Below are 16779 nucleotides of genomic sequence, written 5' to 3'. Positions count from 1 at the left end.
ACAGGGCGAAGAGACAGGCAGACAGGGCGAAGAGACAGGCAGACAGGGCGAAGAGACAGGCAGACAAATAGGGCAAAGAGACAGGCAGACAGGGCGAAGGGGCAAACAGACAGAGAGACCGGCAAACAGACAGGGTGAAGAGACAGGCAGAAAGAGACAGGGTGAAGAGACAGGCAGACAGACAGAGACAGAGTGAAGGGACAGGCAGACAGAGAGACAGGCAGACTGAGAAACAGACAGGGTGAAGAGACAGGCAGAAAGAGACAGGGTGAAGAGACAGGCAGACAGACAGAGACAGAGTGAAGGGACAGGCAGACAGAGAGACAGGCAGACTGAGAAACAGACAGGGTGAAGGGACAGACAGACAGACAGAGATAGAGTGAAGGGACAGGCAGACTGAGAAACAGACAGGGTGAAGAGACAGAGAGAGGCAGACATGTAGAAAGACAGAGACAGACAGAGACAGGGTGAAGGGACAGGCAGACAGAGAGAGAGAGACAAGTAGAAAGACAGACAGGGTGAAGAGACAGGCAGGCAATGAAGGGACAGATAAGCAGACAGAGACAGACAGAAAGACAGACAGGGTGAAGGGACAGACAGAGAGACAGACAGGGTGAAGGGACAGACAGAGACAGACAGGGTGAAGGGACAGACAGAGAGATAGACAGGGTGACGGGACAGACAGAGAGACAGGGTGAAGGGAAAGACAGAGAGATAGACAGGGTGAAGGGACAGACAGAGAGACAGGGTGAAGTGACAGACAGAGACAGACAGGGTGAAGGGACAGACAGAGAGACAGACAGGGTGAAGGGACAGACAGACAGACAGGGTGAAGGGACAGACAGACAGACTGACAGGGTGAAGGGACAGACAGACAGGGTGAAGGGACAGACAGACAGACAGGGTGAAGGGACAGACAGACAGACAGACAGACAGGGTGAAGGGACAGGCAGACAGACAGACAGACAGGGTGAAGGGACAGACAGACAGACAGGGTGAAGGGACAGACAGAGAGACAGGGTGAAGGGACAGACAGACAGACAGGGTGAAGGGACAGGCAGACAGACAGACAGGGTGAAGGGACAGACAGACAGACAGGGTGAAGGGACAGACAGAGAGACAGACAGGGTGAAGGGACAGACAGACAGGGTGAAGGGACAGACAGACAGACAGGGTGAAGGGACAGACAGACAGGGTGAAGGGACAGACAGACAGACAGGGTGAAGGGACAGACAGACAGGGTGAAGGGACAGACAGACAGGGTGAAGGGACAGACAGACAGGGTGAACGGACAGACAGACAGACAGGGTGAAGGGACAGACAGACAGGGTGAAGGGACAGACAGACAGGGTGAACGGACAGACAGACAGACAGGGTGAAGGGACAGACAGACAGACAGACAGGGTGAAGGGACAGACAGACAGGCAGGGTGAAGGGACAGACAGACAGACAGGCAGGGTGAAGGGACAGACAGACAGACAGGGTGAAGGGACAGACAGACAGGCAGGGTGAAGGGACAGACAGACAGGGTGAAGGGACAGACAGACAGGCTGGGTGAAGGGACAGACAGACAGACAGGGTGAAGGGACAGACAGACAGGCTGGGTGAAGGGACAGACAGACAGACAGAGTGAAGGGACAGACAGACAGGGTGAAGGGACAGACAGGCAGGGTGAAGGGACAGACAGACAGGGTGAAGGGACAGACAGACAGGGTGAAGGGACAGACAGACAGACAGGCAGGGTGAAGGGACAGACAGGCAGGGTGAAGGGACAGACAGACAGGGTGAAGGGACAGACAGACAGACAGGCAGGGTGAAGGGACAGACAGACAGGGTGAAGGGACAGACAGGCAGACAGGCAGGGTGAAGGGACAGGCAGGCAGGCTGGGTGAAGGGACAGACAGACAGACAGGGTGAAGGGACAGACAGGCTGGGTGAAGGGACAGGCCCAGTGTCACTAGATAAACGATTATACTGAAAAGTGACAGTACTGGGGAATTTATTCCCGTTTCAGCTAATTAAAGTGTTAAAGTTCTTGAACACCATTGAACAGCTGCCAAAATCATAACATATTGATCAGGAGATGGGCTGAGAGCCAGGCAGAGATCAGGAGGGGGGGGGAGAGGTGGAGGAGGAGGGGCTGCAAGTCAGGAAGAGATCAGAAGAGGGGGGGAGGAGGAAAGGGGGCTGAGATCAGAAGGGGGGGGGAGGAGGAGAGGGGCTGAGATCAGAAGGGGGGGGGAGGAGGAGTTGGGCTGAGAGCCAGGCAGAGATCAGGAGGGGGGGGGGAGAGGTGGAGGAGGAGGGGCTGCGAGTCAGGAAGAGATCAGAAGAGGGGGGAGGAGGAAAGGGGCTGAGATCAGAAGGGGGGAGGAGGAGAGGGGCTGAGATCAGAAGGGGGGGAGGAGGAGTTGGGCTGAGAGCCAGGCAGAGATCAGAAGGGGGGGGGAGGGAGAGGGGCTGAGAGTCAGGCAGAGATCAGGAGAGGGGGAAAGGGGGAGGAGGGGCTGAAAGCAAAGCAGAGATCAGGAGGGGGGGGAGAGAGGGGCTGAGAGCCAGGCAGAGATCAGAAGGGGGGGGGGGGGGAGGGGCTGAGAGCTAGGCAGAGATCAGAAGAGGGGGGGGGGGAGGGGCTGAGAGCCAGGCAGAGATCAGAAGAGGGGGGGGGGGAGAGGTGGGAGAGCGAGAGAGAAACAATGTTGGCCTCAGAGACGAGTTGGAATTTAGGGGTGCCGCTTCTCATAACCTTTTCCTGCGGGGGGCTTCCTGACTGCTCAGGGGTATGGGGGTCTCTCTCTCTCCTGCGGGGGCTTCCTGACTGCTCAGGGGTATGGGGGTCTCTCTCTCCCCTGCGGGGGGATTCCTGACTGCTCAGGGGTATGGGGGTCTCTCTCCTGCGGGGGGGATTCCTGACTGCTCAGGGGTATGGGGGTCTCTCTCTCCCCTGCGGGGGGGTTCCTGACTGCTCAGGGGTATGGGGGTCTCTCTCCCCTGCGGGGGCTTCCTGACTGCTCAGGTGTATGGGGGTCTCTCTCTCTCCTGCGGGGGGCTTCCTAACTGCTCAGGGGTATGGGGGTCTCTCTCTCTCCTGCGGGGGGCTTCCTGACTGCTCAGGGGTATGGGGGTCTCTCTCTCCACTGCGGGGGGATACCTGACTGCTCAGGGGTATGGGGGTCTCTCTCTCTCCTGCGGGGGGCTTCCTGACTGCTCAGGGGTATGGGGGTCTCTCTCTCTCCTGCGGGGGGCTTCCTGACTGCTCAGGGGTATGGGGGTCTCTCTCTCCCCTGCGGGGGCTTCCTGACTGCTCAGGGGTATGGGGGTCTCTCCCCTGCGGGGGGCTTCCTGACTGCTCAGGGGTATGGGGGTCTCTCTCTCTTGCGGGGGGCTTCCTGACTGCTCAGGGGTATGGGGGTCTCTCTCTCCTGCGGGGGGCTTCCTGACTGCTCAGGGGTATGGGGGTCTTTCTCCCCTGCGGGGGGCTTTCTGACTGCTCAGGGATATGGGGGTCTCTCTCTCTTGCGGGGGGCTTCCTGACTGCTCAGGTGTATGGGGGTCTCTCTCCCCTGCGGGGGCTTCCTGACTGCTCAGGGGTATGGGGGTCTCTCTCCCCTGCGGGGGCTTCCTGACTGCTCAGGTGTATGGGGGTCTCTCTCCTGCGGGGGGATTCCTGACTGCTCAGGGGTATGGGGGTCTCTCTCTCCCCTGCGGGGGCTTCCTGACTGCTCAGGGGTATGGGGGTCTCTGTCCTGCGGGGGGGATTCCTGACTGCTCAGGGGTATGGGGGTTTCTCTCTCCTGCGGGGGCTTCCTGACTGCTCAGGGGTATGGGGGTCTCTCTCTCCCCTGCGGGGGCTTCATGACTGCTCAGGGGTATGGGGGTCTCTCTCTCTCCTGCGGAGGGCTTCCTGACTACTCAGGGGTATGGGGGTCTCTCTCCTGCGGGGGGCTTCCTGACTGCTCAGGGGTATGGGGGTCTCTCTCTCCTGCGGGGGGCTTCCTGACTGCTCAGGGGTATGGGGGTCTCTCTCCCCTGCGGGGGCTTCCTGACTGCTCAGGGGTATGGGGGTCTCTCTCCCCTGCGGGGGCTTCCTGACTGCTCAGGGGTATGGGGGTCTCTCTCTCCTGCGGGGGCTTCATGACTGCTCAGGGATATGGGGGCCTCTCTCTCCTGCGGGGGGATTCCTGACTGCTCAGGGGTATGGGGGTCTCTCTCCTGCGGGGGGCTTCCTGACTGCTCAGGGGTATGGGGGTCTCTCTCTCTCCTGCGGGGGCTTCCTGACTGCTCAGGGGTATGGGGGTCTCTCTCTCTCCTGCGGGGGGCTTCCTGACTGCTCAGGGGTATGGGGGGTCTCTCTCCCCTGCGGGGGGCTTCCTGACTGCTCAGGGGTATGGGGGTCTCTCTCCCCTGCGGGGGCTTCCTGACTGCTCAGGGGTATGGGGGTCTCTCTCTCTCCTGCGGGGGATTCCTGACTGCTCAGGGGTATGGGGGTCTCTCTCTCTCTCCTGCGGGGGGCTTCCTGACTGTTCAGGGGTATGGGGGTCTCTCTCTCTCTCCTGCGGGGGCATCCTGACTGCTCAGGGGTATGGGGGTCTCTCTCCCCTGCGGGGGGCTTCCTGACTGCTCATGGTATGGTGGGTTTCTCTCTCTGGCGGAGGGGGTGTCCTGACTGCTCAGGGGTATGGGGGTCTCTCTCCTGCGGGGGGCTTCCTGACTGCTCAGGGGTATGGGGGTCTCTCTCTCTCCTGCGGGGGCTTCCTGACTGCTCAGGGGTATGGGGGTCTCTCTCTCTCCTGCGGGGGGCTTCCTGACTGCTCAGGGGTATGGGGGGTCTCTCTCCCCTGCGGGGGCTTCCTGACTGCTCAGGGGTATGGGGGTCTCTCTCTCTCCTGCGGGGGATTCCTGACTGCTCAGGGGTATGGGGGTCTCTCTCTCTCTCCTGCGGGGGGCTTCCTGACTGTTCAGGGGTATGGGGGTCTCTCTCTCTCTCCTGCGGGGGCATCCTGACTGCTCAGGGGTATGGGGGTCTCTCTCCCCTGCGGGGGGCTTCCTGACTGCTCATGGTATGGTGGGTTTCTCTCTCTGGCGGAGGGGGTGTCCTGACTGCTCAGGGGTATGGGGGTTTCTCTCTCTCCTGCGGGGGCTTCCTGACTGCTCAGGGGTATGGGGGTCTCTCTCTCCTGCGTGGGGATTCCTGACAGCTCATGGTTTGGTGGGTTTCTCTCTCCGGCGGAGGGGGGGGTCCTGACTGCTCAGGGGTATGGGGTTCCCTACCTCTCTCTTGTGGGGGGCTCCTGCAGATGGTGATGATCGCATCCAGTCCGACCTCCCCCTGCGTGAGCCGCCACTGGGCGAGGTTCTGATGGTGACCCGCTGAGCGCAGGTGTGACATCGCCCCGAGGCGTGACCCCATGCTGCTGTCACACGGGGCACAGTGGAAACACGCTTCTCCCCCACCAGCACCTTCCAGCGTCTGCAGGAACTGCACAGGGAACACGTGCGGGATTTCACACACAAGGAGTTACAGGGCCACACGTGGCAGCTTATATACAGGGTCACGCAGAGGGTTATACACCGATTATAACGTGGTCACAAAGTGTCACAGGCGCAATATCAGGTGCACAGTGTCACACACACGGGATGTCACGCACACGGAATTTCATTCACACGGGATGTCACGCACACTGCCGCACGGGATGTCACGCACACGGGATGTCACGCACACTGCCGCACGGGATGTCACGCACACGGGATGTCACGCACACGGAATTTCATTCACACGGGATGTCACGCACACTGCCGCACGGGATGTCACGCACATGGGATGTCACGCACACGGAATTTCAGGCACACGGAATGTCACGCAAAGTGCTGCACGGGATGTCATGCACACGGGATGTCACACACACTGACACACGGGATATCACGCACACAATGTCACACACAGGATGTCACGCACACGGTGTCACACATACTGCCGCAGGGGATGTCACGCACACGGTGTCACACATACTGCCGCACGGGATGTCATGCACACGGGATGTCACACACACTGACGCACGGGATATCACGCACACAGGATGTCGCACACAATGTCACACACGGGATGTCATGCAATATAATTTACACAATGGATATCATTCACACAGAGTAAGACACGGGATAACACGCACACTGTCACCTTGTACCACCTCAGGCTGTCCTCCCCATCACCTTGCACCCTCCCCCCAGGCTGTACCTGTGTCTCCCCCCCTTTCATCTCAAACCCCCTCAGGCTGTCCCCTCTGGTCACCTTGTGCCCCCTCAGGCTGTCCCCCAATCACCTTGTATCCACCCAGGATTTCCCTGTGTCCCCCCCCCCCATCACCTTGTATCACCTCAGACTGTCCCCCCATCACCTTGTACCCCCTCAGGCTGTCCCCATGTCCCCCTCCCTGCACGTGGAGCTGGATCTTCTCCCGGCTGTTGCTCTCCACCCCACACAGGTTGCAGCGCAGGTGCAGCGGGGGGAAGGAGGCAGCCTGGCTGTAGCCGCTGATCGGTAGCTCTGCGGCTGAGGCCTGAGCCTGGGCCGGCGGGGCGCCGCCCTCCCGCATGTGGGCAGCTAGCTGGTACTTCTGGGCGTGCTTGTCGGTCTTGAGATGCAGCTGGAAGTTGGCTTTGAGCTGCGTACTGTAGGAGCAGAGGCGGCAGCAGTGCAGGTCTCCCCTCACCTCCCGCCACTCACGCTCAGGCAGCGTGCGGCCCCGCCCAGCGTGGGACAGCAGCCCCTCCAGGCTGTCCGTCGTAAAGCAGCGGCACACCATGCAGCGGAATACCCCGGGGGAGGACTCGTCCGGCTTGGGAGATGACGGGGGGTCTGGCTGGGGAGCCGGTGTAGCCATGGCAACGCTGGAAGGGGCCGGGGAGCTGAGTTGGGGACCCCCTAAATGGGAGTCTGGAGCGAGGAGGCTGCAAACTGAAGGGAGAAGGGAGCAAAGAGACAGAGTTAAGAGGAGAGGGGGAGAGAAACCGCTGTATATACTCACACTCAGCCTACAATGAGTGGGGATTAAAAAGACTTAAGAGTCCTATATTCTGACCCAACCAGCCCCAAGGATCAACTCTAAATTTGGGGTCACTTTGACCTGGAAAAGACTCCTGACACCCCGTGACCTACAAGGTGTTCACTGCACCAGGCGACCTGGAAGCTACTATCTATGCCTTGTGACCCCATGACCTGGAAGCTACTCCACACTCACCATGACCTGGATACTCCCTACGCCCCATGACATAGAAGCTACTCCCTACGCCCCGTGACCTTCAAACTACTCCCTACACCCCGTGACCAGGAAACTACTCCCTACGCCCCATGACCTTGAAACTACTCCCTACTCCCCGTGACCTGGAAGCTACTCCCCACACCCCGTGACCTGGAAGCTACTCCCCGTGACCTGGAAGCTACTCCCGACATCCCTTGACCTGGAAACTACTCCACACACCCCGTGACCTGGAAACTACTCCACACACCCCGTGACCTGGAAGCTACTCCCGACATCCCTTGACCTGGAAACTACTCCACACACCCCGTGACCTGGAAACTACTCCACACACCCCGTGACCTGGAAGCTACTCCCCACACCCCGTGACCTGGAAGCTACTCCCCACACCCCGTGACCTGGAAGCTACTCCCCACACCCCGTGACCTGGAAACTACTCTCCACACCCCGTGACCTGGAAGCTACTCCTGACACCCCTTGACCTGGAAACTACTCCCCACACCCCGTGACCTGGAAGCTACTCCCCACACCCCGTGACCTGGAAGATACTCTCCACACCCCGTGACCTGGAAGCTACTCCCCGTGACCTGGAAGCTACTCCCGACACCCCTTGACCTGGAAACTACTCCCCACACGCCGTGACCTCGAAGCTACTCCCAACACCCCGTGACCAGGAAACTACTCCCTACGCCCCATGACCTTGAAACTACTCCCTACTCCCCGTGACCTGGAAGCTACTCCCCACACCCCGTGACCTGGAAGCTACTCCCGACATCCCTTGACCTGGAAACTACTCCACACACCCCGTGACCTGGAAACTACTCTCCACACCCCGTGACCTGGAAGCTACTCCTGACACCCCTTGACCTGGAAACTACTCCCCACACCCCGTGACCTGGAAGCTACTCCCCACACCCCGTGACCTGGAAGATACTCTCCACACCCCGTGACCTGGAAGCTACTCCCCGTGACCTGGAAGCTACTCCCGACACCCCTTGACCTGGAAACTACTCCCCACACGCCGTGACCTGGAAGCTACTCCCAACACCCCGTGACCTGGAAATTTGGAAATTACTCCCACACGCCGTGACCTGGAAGCTACTCCCAACACCCCGTGACCTGGAAATTACTCCCAACACCCCGTGACCTGGAAACTACTCCCACACCTCGTGACCTGGAAGCTACTCCCCGTGACCTGGAAGCTACTCCCGACACTCCTTGACCTGGAAACTACTCCCCACACCCCGTGACCTGGAAACTACTCTCCACACCCCGTGACCTGGAAGCTACTCTCCACACCCCGTGACCTGGAAGCTACTCCCCACACCCCGTGACCTGGAAGCTTCTCCCCACACCCCGTGACCTGGAAACTACTCTCCACACCCCGTGACCTGGAAGCTACTCCCGACACCCCTTGACCTGGAATCTACTCCCCACACGCCGTGACCTGGAAGCTACTCCCAATACCCCGTGACCTGGAAATTACTCCCAACACCCCGTGACCTGGAAACTACTCCCACACCCCGTGACCTGGAAGCAACTCTCGACACCCCTTGACCTGGAAACTACTCCCCACACCCCGTGACCTGGAAGCTACTCCCCACACCCCGTGACCTGGAAACTACTCTCCACACCCCGTGACCAGGAAGCTACTCCCGACACCCCTTGACCTGGAAACTACTCCAGACACTCCGTGACCTGGAAACTACTCCCTACACCCCTTGAAATGGAAGCTACTCCCCGTGACCTGAAAACTACTGTACTCCCGATACCCCTTGACTTGGAAACTACTCCCTACACCCCGTGACCTGGAAGCTACTCCCCACACCCCGTGACCTGGAAGCTACTCCCTACGCCCCGTGACCTGGAAGCTACTCCCAACACCCCGTGACCTGGAAACTACTCCAGACACCCCGTGACCTGGAAGCTACTCCCCATGACCTGGAAGCTACTCCCAACGCCCCGTGACCTGGAAGCTAATCCTTACGCACCGTGACCTGGAAGCCACTCCCTACGCACGTGACCTGGAATCCACTCCCTACACCACGTGACCTGGAAGCTACTCCTTATGCCCCGTGACCTGGAAACTACTCCCGACACCCCGTGACCTGGATGCTACTCCCAACACCCCGTGACCTGGAAACTACTCCCGACACCCCGTGACCTGGAAGCTACTCCCCGTGACCTGGAAGCTACTCCCAACGCCCCGTGACCTGGAAGCTAATCCCTACGCACCGTGACCTGGAAGCCACTCCCTACGCACCGTGACCTGGAAACTACTCCCTACACCCTATGATCTTGAAACTACTCCCTACTCCCGTGACCTGGAAGCTACTCCCCACACCCCGTGACCTGGAAGCTACTCCCCGTGACCTGGAAGCTACTCCCGACACCCCTTGACCTGGAAACTACTCCACACACCCCGTGACCTGGAAGCTACTCTCCACACCCCTTGACCTGGAAACTACTCCCCACACCGTGACCTGGAAGCTACTCCCCACACCCCGTGACCTGGAAGCTACTCCCCGTGACCTGGAAGCTATTCCCTACACCCCGTGACCTGGAAGCTACTCCAAACGCCTGTGACCTGGAAACTACTCCCCACACCCTGTGACCTGGAAGCTACTCCCGACACCCCTTGACCTGGAAACTACTCCCCACACCCCGTGACCTGGAAGCTACTCCCCACACCCCATGACCTGGAAACTACTCTCCACACCCCGTGACCAGGAAGCTACTCCCGACACCCCTTGACCTGGAAACTACTCCAGACACTCCGTGACCTGGAAACTACTCCCTACACCCCTTGACCTGGAAGCTACTCCCCGTGACCTGAAAACTACTGTACTCCCGATACCCCTTGACCTGGAAACTACTCCCTACACCCCGTGACCTGGAAGCTACTCCCCACACCCCGTGACCTGGAAGCTACTCCCTATGCCCCGTGACCTGGAAGCTACTCCCAACACCCCGTGACCTGGAAACTACTCCAGACACCCCGTGACCTGGAAGCTACTCCCCATGACCTGGAAGCTACTCCCAACGCCCCGTGACCTGGAAGCTAATCCTTACGCACCGTGACCTGGAAGCCACTCCCTACGCACGTGACCTGGAATCCACTCCCTACACCACGTGACCTGGAAGCTACTCCTTATGCCCCGTGACCTGGAAACTACTCCCGACACCCCGTGACCTGGATGCTACTCCCAACACCCCGTGACCTGGAAACTACTCCCGACACCCCGTGACCTGGAAGCTACTCCCAGTGACCTGGAAGCTACTCCCAACGCCCCGTGACCTGGAAGCCACTCCCTATGCACCATGACCTGGAAACTACTCCCTACACCCTATGATCTTGAAACTACTCCCTACTCCCGTGACCTGGAAGCTACTCCCCACACCCTGTGACCTGGAAGCTACTCCCCGTGACCTGGAAGCTACTCCCGACACCCCTTGACCTGGAAACTACTCCACACACCCCGTGACCTGGAAGCTACTCTCCACACCTTGACCTGGAAACTACTCCCCACACCCCGTGACCTGGAAGCTACTCCCCGTGACCTGGAAGCTATTCCCTACACCCCGTGACCTGGAAGCTACTCCAAACGCCTGTGACCTGGAAACTACTCCCCACACCCTGTGACCTGGAAGCTACTCCCGACACCCCTTGACCTGGAAACTACTCCCCACACCCCGTGACCTGGAAGCTACTCCCTACGCCCTGTAACCTGGAAACTACTCCCAACGCCCTGTAACCTGGAAACTACTCACTACACCCCGTGACCTAGAAACTACTCCCCACGCCCTGTGACCTGGAAGCAAATCCCGACACCCCATGACCTGGCAACTACTCCTCACCCCCCTTGACCTGGAAACTACTCAATTACGCCTTATGACCTGGAAACTACTGCCTGTGACCTGGAAACTACTACCCACCCCCAGTGACCTGGAAACTACTCCCGAAGCCACGTGACCTGGAAACTACTCACTATGCTCTGTGACCAGGAAACCAACCCCACGCACAGTGACCTGGAAGCTACTCCCAACCCCATGTGACCAGGAAACTACCCCTATGCCCTGTGACCTGAAAACTATCCCCACCTCCCGTGACCTGGAAACTACTCCCGACGTGCCATGACATGGAAGCTACTCCCCACCCTCCTTGACCTGGAAACTACTCCCTACGCCCCGTGACCTGGAAACTATCCCCACGCCCCATGACATGGAATCTACTCCCCATGCCCCATGACCTGGAAACTACTCCATACAGACCTTGACCTGGAAACTACTCCCTACACCCTGTGACCTGGAACTTACTCCCTACGCCCCGTGACTTGGAAGCTACTCCCGATGCCCCGTGACATGGAAGCTACTTTCCGTGTACCTTGAGATGGAAGCTACTCCCTATGCACTTTGGCATGGAAACTACTCGCTACAACCGGTGACCTGGATGCGAATCCCTATGCCCCTTGACCTGAAAGCTACTCCTGATGCCACGTGACCTGGAAACCACCCCCTCGCCCCGTGACCTGGAAACTACTCCCAGCACCCTGTAAGCAGGAAACTATCCCCACGCCCCGTGACCTGGAAACTACTCTCGAAGCCCTGTGATATGGAAACAACTCGCTACACTCCGTGTCCTGGAAACTACTCCCCATGCCCTGTGACCAGGAAGCTAATCCCGACACCCCATGACCTGGAAACTACTCCCCACCCCCTTTGACCTGAAAACTACTCCATAGGCCCCGTAACCTTGAAACTACTCCCTATGCTCCATGACTTGGAAGCTACTCCCGACGCCCCGTGACCTGGAAGCAATTTCCCACGCACGGTGACCTGGAAGCCACTCCCTATGCACCATGACCTGGAAGCTACTGCCATCGCCCCGTGACCTGGAAGCTACTCTCGACACCCCGACTTGGAAACTACTCCCGACGCCGGTGACCTGGAAACTACTCTCTACACCCCGTGACCTGGAAGCTACTCCTTATGCCCCATGATCTGGAAGCTACTCCCAACGCCCCGTGACCTGGAAGCTACTCCCAACGCACCATGACCTGGAAGCTACTCCCTACGCCCCGTGACCTGGAAGCTACTCCCTACGCCCCGTGACCTGGAAGCTACTCCCTACGCCCCGTGACCTGGAAGGTGCTCCAGATGCCCCATGACCTGGAAGCTACTCCCCACACCCCTTGACCTGGAAACTACTCCTGACACCCCTTGACCAGGAAACTACTCCTGACACTCCGTGACCTGGAAGCTACAACCTACCCCCAGTGACCTGGAAGCTACTCCCAATGCCCTGTGACCTGGAAACTACTCCCTATGCCCCGTGACCTGGAAACTACTCCATACTCCCCTTGACCTGGAAGCTACTCCCTACACCCCGAGACCTGGAAACTATTCCCTTCACCCCTTGACCTGGAAGCTACTCCCTACACCCCGGGACCTGGAAGCTACTCCCTACGCCCCGTGACCTGGAAGCTACTCCCTACGCCCTGTGACCTGGATGCTACTCCCCACGCCCTGTAACCTGGAAGCAAATACCGACACACCATGACCTGGCAACTACTCCTCACCCTCCTTGACCTGGAAACTACTTCATATGCCCCATGACCTGGAAACTACTACCCACCCCCAGTGACCTGGAAACTACTCCCTATGCCCCGTGACATGGAAACTACTCCCTTTGCCCCGTGACCTGGAAACTACTCCCTATGCCCCGTGACCAAGAAACCACCCCCATGCCCAGTGACCTGGAAGCTACTCCCGCATCCCGTGACCTGGACTCCCAACCCCCTGTGACCAGGAAACTACCCCTATGCCTTGTGACCTGAAAACTATCCCCACGCCCATGACATGGAAACTACTCTCAAAGCCCCGTGACCAGGAAACTACTCCCGACGTGCCATGACCTGGAAACTACTCCCTACACCCCGTAACCTGGAAGCTACTCCCCGTGACCTGGAAGCTACTCCCGACACCCCTTGACCTGGAAACTACTCCACACACCCCGTGACCTGGAAACTACTCCCCACAGCCCTTGACATGGAAGCTACTCCCCACACCCCGTGACCTAGAAGCTACTCCCCACACCCCGTGACCTGGAAGCTACTCCCCACACCCCTTGACCTGGAAACTTCTCCCGACACCCCTTGACCTGGAAACTACTCCCCAAACCCTGTGACCTGGAAGCTACTCCCCACACCCCTTGACCTGGAAGCAACTCCCCGTGACCTGGAAACTACAGTACTCCCGACACCCCTTGACCTGGAAACTAGTCCCTACACCCCGTGACCTGGAAACTACTCCCCACACCCTGTGACTTGGAAGCTACTCCCCACACCCCTTGACCTGGAAGCAACTCCCCGTGACCTGGAAACTACAGTACTCCCGACACCCCTTGACCTGGAAACTACTCCCTACACCCCATGACATGGAAGCTACTCCCAACGCCCCGTGACCTTGAAGCTAATCCCTACACCCCGTGACCTTGAAACTACTCCCTATACCCCTTGACCTGGAAACTACTCCCTACACCCCGTGACCTGGAAACTACTCCCTACACCCCTTGACCTGGAAGCTACTATATACGCCCTGTGATTTGGAAGCTACTCCCTAGGCCCATGACCTGGAAGCTACTCCCTACGCCCCATGATCTGGATGCTACTCCCCACGCCCTGTGACCTGGAAGCAAATCCCGACACCCCATGACCTGGCAACTACTCCTCACCCCCCTTGACCTGGAAACTACTCCCTATACCCCTTGACCTGGAAACTACTCCCTACACCCCGTGACCTGGAAACTACTCCCTACACCCCTTGACCTGGAAGCTACTATATACGCCCCGTGATCTGGAAGCTACTCCCTAGGCCCATGACCTGGAAGCTACTCCCTACGCCCCATGACCTGGATGCTACTCCCCACGCCCTGTGACCTGGAAGCAAATCCCGACACCCCATGACCTGGCAACTACTCCTCACCCCCCTTGACCTGGAAACTACTCCATATGCCCCATGACCTGGAAACTACTCCCTGTGACCTGGAAACTACTATCCACCCCCAGTGACCTGGAAGCTACTCCCGACACCCCATGACCTGGAAACTACTCCATAGGCCCTGGGACTTGGAAACTACTCCCTAACCCTGTGACCTGTAACCTACTCCCTACGCCCCGTGACTTGGAAGCTACTCCCTACGCACTTTGGCCTGGAAACTACTTGCTACAACCTGTGATCTGGATGCGACTCCCTACGCCCCTTGACCTGAAAGCTAATCCCGACACCCCATGACCTGGAAACTACTCCAGATGCCACGTGACCTGGAAATTACTCCCTATGCCCCGTGACCAGGAAACCACCCTTTAGAGAGAGGGTTTGGCCCGGTATTAAAGGGGTTGCACCCCATATGGCCACCCCCTGACCTCACCAGGGAGACAAGGGGTTAACTGGACTGCGGTCCAGGAATGTGGTTTGCACCTTGTTATATCATGAAAATGTATGTTCCCCTGTTCCCATGTTTTATTATTATGTCAGTGTCTGCACCACACACACACTGGGATCCATCTGGGAGGGCAAGGGTTAATAGCTGTATAGTGATTATAGCCCTTTGTTTAATTTTCCCGCCTTTTCAGGCACCATTTTGCAGGGTCCCATAGGCCGCCATTGAAGCTCCATTCATTTCAATGGCGGACCTGTTTCCCTCGAAGACCAGCAGGTGGCGTCCGAGAGGAGGAGCGGCGGTTTCCCATTGTAAGTCAATGGGCTCATTGACTTCAATGGAGATTCCTCGACGGCGCTTTCCAGGAACGAGTTGGCTGCCGTCCTAACCGCAAAACCGCAAAGCGGATACTTTATCTGAAAAAGAGCTTTGATCACTGATTAGTCAAGTTCAACGTTAAGTGGCGTGGGAATCTTCGGTTCTAGGGCACCCAGAAATAAAATTCTTTTTGCCCCTAGTTCCTAGACCACCCCCCACTCGACCACCACCGGGTCCCCGAATCCAGGACCCCCGGAAAGGGTCGTGCTGAAAGAGCGGGTCGCGCCATAGGTTCCAATGGCGGCGGCAGAAGCAGCTCAAGAAAATGACTAAGTCAGAAACGCTACAAACCATAAGCCCATATCTCCGGTTCTGGAGGGTCCAGAGGGCCAGGGTTTGGGGTACCTGTAGTCACTGCTCCGGCATGACTGCAGAACCATCCTTGACCCTCTCTGTCCAACCCGACGGAGTATGGACCACCTTAAAGGTTCGGGGGTTGTTCCCATAGACTTCAATAGTGGCCTGGTTCCCATTGACTGGCTATGGTGGAGAAACCCTATAGGCTTCAATGGCGGCGATGACCCGTTGAAGGTCTATGGCGGCGGATTCCAATAGCTGCCAATGGCGGCGGTTTACCATTGAAAGTCTATGGCGGCGGAGCCCGTTGTTTTCAATGGGGATTTAGTGAAAAACCGTGATTTCATTTACAGCGGAGAATTTTGTATTAAAATAGGAAACGGTTTAAGTAGTATTTGTGTATCTCCGGTTCCGAAGGTCATAGCGGGCTGAAACTTGGACCATATGGTGTCCCAGTTCCGGCATTGAGATCTGGGTAGTTTGGACCCACTGGACCCAACGGAACCGGATATTTTAATATGTTTATGTTTTACCTTTAATGTTGTATCCCAAGGCAGGGATAAAAACCCGAGGAGATTCCTTTGCACAAAAAGAAGCAGATGGTCAGAGAGGCGACCCAATGTCTAGAGACTAAGTACTGTTCAAAGGGTTTTGCCACCTTCACTGTTTACCTGAAGGCGGAGACGCCTCAAACTAGAGTGGTTTGTGAGTGTCATATTTTACACCTACAAACAAGGGTCATCCTGCCAGATATTCCTTTTGGTAGACTGTCCGACGTCCCTGATGTAAATGTGGGGCTACAGAAAGGGTCCTAGTGCGCATGGGCTAACTAGCTGGGGGGCATGAGTTAAAATGTGTTCCCACGTTAAAGATTGGCTACAGGTAATTGTTATCCAATAGCCTGTACTCAATGTTAAGAATAGGGTTATAAAGATATATAAACTGTGGTCAACCCTATATCCATTGTCTTCAAATACCATCTTGATTATTACCTGATTGCTGGAGAATTGCTATCTGATACTTCTCATCCCCCATCCCCAAGTAAGTGTTACTTTCCTGCCTGTTACTGTACTATATTGCTGTGCTCAAATATTTAAGGAATAAATATACTTTATTATATCTAAGCCTCGTTCAGTTCAACCCAGTTATTTGGTGTATTATTATAGCCTGTCACAAAGTTACCGTCACACGCTATTAATAAAACTGGTGGCAGCGGCGGGATTGAACTGAACCTATATTACAGTGTTCTGTGGGACCCTGTCATATAGTGGGAACTCGAGAGTAATTGCGAGTTCCTGGGACTAAAGATATTGAACACACAGTAGTGCAACAGTTAACACAAGTTGTAACACCACCTCACTGCTGCGACCGTGAACCATGAGCGAGGCTGAAGGCTCATCCAACCTA

General features: G+C 57.4%; 1 protein-coding gene across 7 annotated transcripts in view; it reads right to left on the bottom strand.

Annotated features, from left to right (window-relative positions):
* Window positions 1-16779, bottom strand: part of ZFHX2 (zinc finger homeobox 2) — a 189988-nt gene that overhangs the window by 127654 nt on the left and 45555 nt on the right. For all 7 annotated transcript variants that reach the window (XR_012787802.1, XM_075569082.1, XM_075569084.1 and 4 more), the window contains exons 3-4: window positions 6396-6955; window positions 5272-5479 (exon numbers count right to left, since the gene is read on the bottom strand). Coding sequence is in view for 6 of the 7 variants with exons in the window: in XM_075569082.1 (XP_075425197.1) it covers window positions 5272-5479; window positions 6396-6955 (768 nt within the window). In the remaining variant the exon portion in view is untranslated. The remainder of the gene's footprint in view (window positions 1-5271; window positions 5480-6395; window positions 6956-16779) is intronic.

This window comes from Ascaphus truei, chromosome 13 (assembly GCF_040206685.1).
Source record: "Ascaphus truei isolate aAscTru1 chromosome 13, aAscTru1.hap1, whole genome shotgun sequence".
Classification (NCBI taxonomy): domain Eukaryota; kingdom Metazoa; phylum Chordata; class Amphibia; order Anura; family Ascaphidae; genus Ascaphus; species Ascaphus truei.
This window is presented reverse-complemented; position numbering and strand designations above follow the sequence as displayed.